The sequence below is a fragment of the Epinephelus moara genome, chromosome 18 (assembly GCF_006386435.1).
Source record: "Epinephelus moara isolate mb chromosome 18, YSFRI_EMoa_1.0, whole genome shotgun sequence".
NCBI lineage: Eukaryota > Metazoa > Chordata > Actinopteri > Perciformes > Serranidae > Epinephelus > Epinephelus moara.
This window is the reverse complement of record NC_065523.1, coordinates 39,345,431-39,350,673: the sequence shown is the minus strand read 5'-3', so window position 1 is coordinate 39,350,673 and position 5,243 is coordinate 39,345,431. Positions and strand designations below refer to the sequence as shown.

The following is a 5,243-nucleotide window of genomic DNA, read 5'->3' as shown; positions in this document are numbered from 1 at the left end:
CGTATGCTGTAAAGCCCTGTGAGGCAAATTGTGATTTGTGATATTGGGCTTTATAAATAAAATTGATTGATTGAATTGATTGATTCCAAAACTATTTAGTCACTAGAAAGCAAAGCAAACAAAACACACCCATCTTAATTAGTCACGATGTACAAGCATGTGTGTGTGTGTGTGTGTGTGTGTGTGTGTGTGAGAAAGAGAGAGGGAGAGAAAGAGAGCCAAAAGGTGTGTGTGTGAAACAAAGACCGTCTAGCCGACAACAAAATGACTGACAACAGGAAGCTACAAGAGTTGCTGTGTGCTGCTTGTTGTAACCCTGTAACCCAGCGGTCGTCCGTTGTGGATGACAGCTTTAAAAGGTGCAGATCCTTCTTGTGGCGGGAAAGTTAGTTGCAAACCATGTGTTTGGCTAACTTCTCTGGTCTTCAGGTTCTGTGTCTGCCGGGAGCAGGCCACATTCAGAACAAAGCTGCTGCTCCTGCTGTGAGAACGCAGAGGTGAGAAAGCAGGGGAAGTGCGTACGAGGTCCTCCTGTCAGGCTTCCTACCTCTTCAGATGTCCAGGAGGAAAGTGCCAAATACCAACCCATTAACCCATTATTTTTTATCCCTCCTAGTTTTCAGAAGTCATTAATGGAGCACTGGATGAATTCTTCCCGTCTGACAGTGGGGTGAAGATCATTGCAGAACCAGGGCGGTTCTACATGGAGTCAGTCTTCACACTGGCAATGAACGTCATTGCCAAGAGAGTGGTCTTAGAGGATATGGATGGACATGACGGTAATGTATAAATATGTCTTTTGAAGGTACATAAATGTTGAGTATCCAGTTTTAACACACGTGTGTTTGTATTTAAATGTGTCTTGACTTTAAAAACTAATGGTGTGGGTGACTTTTGTGTGTGGGGTGATTTTTGCACGTTTTTTTTTCCCAGATGGAGAGGAAAACAGCCCTGACAGAAAGATGATGTACTACCTTAACGATGGAATGTACGGCTCCATCAGCTGCGTTACCTATGACGCTGCTCACAACAACGTTGAACCATATCCTCACAGGGTAAATACAACATGTCCTCATACCTGGACAACAGAATAAGTCGTTTGCCAATCACTCTCAAAACAACATATAAGTCCATTGGGGAGTAACGCTGTGAAACAGTTGCTGTTATCAAAACCACGTGGTTAGGTTTGAAAAACGATCATGATTCAGGCTGAAATAAGTGCGTTTCTTAAGCTGACTTTTGGGTTCATATGAATCATCTCCTGTGTCAACGATCCACCCACGACGACCTCGTCTTTATGTCGACTTTTTTGGTCTTTTGCTACGTCACCTGACTTTCTCCTTTGCTCCTGTCATAATCACTATGGCCACTAGAGGTCGCCGCCTTACAGTAAACATAAATATGGGTCAATTGCGGCCGTTTTTTGGGTGAGGGCGGGCTGGTTAATATCAACCCTGTCACCACATAAGAAAGCCAATATTGAGCAGTCCTGTAAAACACAAGACGTTACGTTCAGTGACAGTGATTTAAAATACTTGCTTTCTGCAGTATCTGAACATGTTTACAGCTGAATGGTTAAAGTCGACTACACATCGTGGTGGGTGGGTCGATATATTGATTATGGGCAATGTAATGCAGCTTGTTGAATTTATAAAATGACTGTATTACTAACATTGTGTATAAACTGATTTTCCACCTAAAGAGGACACTACTTCCACTTGGCACTGAATGTTGTCTTTGGACATAAATCTTGCCCCCTCTTGATTGGGGGAGTTACTGGCCCAAGCAAAGGAGTTCAAGTATCTCTGGGTCTTGTTCACGAGTGAGGGTAGAGTGGAGCGTGAAATGGATCAGCGGTTTGGTGCGGCCTCTGCAGGGATGTTAAAACGCAATGGCATATATGAGATTTAAAGGAGTAGATTGAGGGAGAATATGACAACATGTGTGATGTGGATTTTATTTGTCACTGTTTGTGCAGGCTGTTGAGAGCAGCGAGCGGAGATACCGGTCTGTCCTTTTTGGTCCAACCTGCAACAGCAATGACAAAATAACTGAAGACTACTGGATGCCTGAGTGTCATGTGGGGGACTGGCTTCTCATCGACAACATGGGTGCTTACTCTGTTTCTGTATTCACTGACTTCAATGGCTTTGAGAGAGCTCACATTTACCCTGTCGTGACAGCTGAGACATGGCACGCCTTAAACCTTTCTCACTTCTACAACATCTGTTGATGATCTGGTGACATGTTTGTTGGAAAATGGTGCCAGGGTGTGCATTATGTATTAATATGGGTGTGGTTTCCGCTTTCCAAACATTTTAACCTGATGAAGATATATTTCTGATTATTAATACACATTTCGTTTGTTCAATGATCAACATATGATCGTGTATTCATGTCTGGTTATACTCAGGTAATCATATGTAATCAACCTGTAAATGTTGTACTCATTATGTTCTGTTGTTCACATAGTGAGGCTTCTGCAGCTCGAGTCTGTCTGGGTGTGAACGCTGGGTAAAATGTAAGAGGGATGTGACAGAGGGAACTTAACAACAGCTGCTCAGGACATTTTTGGTTACTTCTTCCTGTGTTGTTGTTTTTTTTACTTATTTTTGGGGCGTTGGCTGAATTTTAAAATCTTTTTATTTTTTAACTTTTACTCCATTAATTTTTAATGTTGTATTTTTCCTCTTTGATTTCTGTTTGACTCTGTATCACACATCGAGAAGTTTGATTGACGAAGTTTGAGTTTGGTTGAATAAAGAAAGTGAGACTTGACTGAGAAGGAAAAGTCTTTTTTGATTTCAGAGCACAGTCCATTAGTCATATGATCCAAAAATGATGTAGAAGTTTGAAACCTAAAAATGACTGGACCATGGAGAACGACAGGGCTCCTGAAAGTTGTCAGGTTTGTGCCGTTTATGAGCATTTGATTGTACGTAAACATTCAGGCCTGATCATTTGTCCCCTCCTGGGTAACCCCAAAGTTGCAATTTGAAAATTTTCTAGTTGAATTTTTGGATCTGAATTTGACCAATTTATTTATTCATTTATTTTAATTCTGTAATTCTGTAAGTTGTATTATTTTATCTGTATATGTGAACATTTGAAAAAAATATATAAATGATAATTAAAATATGATACAAAATATGATGTATAAAATATTCAAAATATTGAAATTCAGCTTTAAAAACTGCAAATCAATATATTTTTCATTATAATTATTATTATAATTTCAGTTTTTCAAGTAAAATATTTACATGCTATGAATTCAGAAGCGTCTACATTTTAATATTAACTTATCAATGGCTTTAAAAAATGCTTATGTCTCTTATTTGCTCACATATTTACCAGACTTCTTCTTTACTGGAAATATTTTAGTCTTACTTGCTTTTTTCCACCCCGTGAGTCATAATCAGATTGTTAATTATGATTTTAATTTTTGAGTTTATATATGTTCACTTCGGGTGAGTGTTGGTAAGCTGGGACAGAAGAAAATATACACTCATTATTCACTTGTATTGAAGTAATTTAAAATGAGTGTTTATTGGTTGTGTCTGAGCATTCAAGCAGATTGTCTGTGAGTCCTCGATTGAGATTTCACTATTTAAGTCCTCATACTGTGCAAGTCTTTTCATTTCTGAGGAGATCTGGGAGCCGTCCATGATTGTTCTTCTTTGCGTGGTGTTTTACAGCTATTTCTTCCACAGAGGAGAGAGTAGGTAAAGATGGAGCTCCTAATCTAAAGATATTTAAAAAATGTTTTTGCTGGATGTCAAACTTCTGTTTCAGATCTTCAAAGGACAAGAGAGTGCCAGTCGAATAAATCTGTAATTTTACCCAGGCCTTTATCGGCCTTTTTAATCTCCAAGCTTTTAATGCAAAAAAATGAAAAATAACTAACTATGTAAGGCAGGTACCTGTTAAACCAGTAGGAGGCACTGCTGCAGTGTCTAGTTTGCAGCAATGTGGCAGTTCATACAGTTTGTCCCTGGCAGGATACAGTAGTTTTGAGATTTAATATAATAATATCACAGTTACTCCAAAATCCAAACTACTGGTGACATTGTTACATTTGTTATCACGTCACGAGCTGACTTGAACTACAACAAGCACATCAATTATATAATTGCTGTGCTGCGCAGGAACCTCACAAAGCAGAAAGCTAGTTATGAAGATGGAAACACTTTCTACCTCAGCAGCTGAAAATATTCTCAGTACTTTTCATTACATTACGATTCTGTCAGGAGGAAAGACGACAGAAACTCTGCTGCTGCAGGAAGTCGGACTAAAACACGTCCTCAAACATTCACTCTGAAACACATACTACGACCTGAAGCTCCAGGAAATACACCCCACCAAAGATGAGCCCTCCTCGGCGGCAGAGGTCAGCTGTAGCTCTGCACTGGCTAAACAAGCCAAACTGGACTTTACTGGTGGACAGCTGCAGACACAGAGAAGTGATGAAGCTGGTGGTTGGATATGTGGTGGATGAAATGTTGCTCCATGAGTGACTCTGCGTCTGTCAGACAGATCTTTGGGAAGAACTGCTCACAGGTAACTGAAGACCTCCAGGTAAAAAGAAGCTGTCTGTCCTCAGCTGCACTCAGCAGTGATCACTGTGACGTTCACACAGAGACACATCAGGATTTTGGGGAGATGTGTGTAACATCGTTATTAAGGTCCAGGTTAAATCCAGCTAAATGTGATAACAGTGCTGTTATGTGTGCCCTGTTTGATTTAGTGTTAGTAGGGTAACAGTTCAGTGAATGAAACCGCTTTGATTTCTTTTCTTTTCTTTTTATAATTGATTTCATGCTTCCATGAGGTTTTGCTTACAATTTCGACAACAGCAAACTAATAATACCTTTACACACATAATATGTATTCCATAACATGTCCTATCCTAGAATGGTGTCAAGCAGCATAAAACATCACTCTGTCCACACATTTGTATACACAAGACACAAAACATTCATTACTACATCGTAAACACTATTCACATACTTCTCGATCCAATTGACCTATGGCTAAGCCACGCCCCCCTCCACTCACCTGGACAAACGATCAACATTCAGTGAGCGGCGCTATGGCAGGTGTCACAGTACACGGCATTTCACAGGAGGCAAGTGATGATTTTTGGAGACATAACGATCAGATGTCATTGAGAAGTAACCAAAAGGGCCTAAACTACGCATTGGAGGGATATATTCATCATTTTATTGTTGAGAAGGTCGATGAAA

General features: G+C 39.8%; 1 protein-coding gene across 1 annotated transcript; it reads left to right on the top strand.

The window, feature by feature from the left end:
- Positions 1 to 6: 6 nt before the first annotated feature.
- Positions 7 to 2,802, top strand: LOC126404977 (ornithine decarboxylase-like). Its single transcript, XM_050068448.1, has 3 exons — positions 7 to 779; positions 934 to 1,055; positions 1,979 to 2,802. Exons 1-3 carry the CDS (start codon positions 704 to 706, stop codon positions 2,231 to 2,233), a joined length of 453 nt encoding a protein of 150 aa, XP_049924405.1. The 5' UTR covers positions 7 to 703; the 3' UTR covers positions 2,234 to 2,802.
- Positions 2,803 to 5,243: the final 2,441 nt, after the last annotated feature.

Coding starts and splice junctions, on each gene's coding strand:
- LOC126404977 (XM_050068448.1), top strand. CDS start 704: ATGGAGTCAGTCTTCACACTGGCAATGAACGTCATTGCCAAGAGAGTG. Junction 780..933: donor GGATATGGATGGACATGACG/GTAATGTATAAA, acceptor TTTTTTTCCCAG/ATGGAGAGGAAAACAGCCCT. Junction 1,056..1,978: donor TTGAACCATATCCTCACAGG/GTAAATACAACA, acceptor CTGTTTGTGCAG/GCTGTTGAGAGCAGCGAGCG.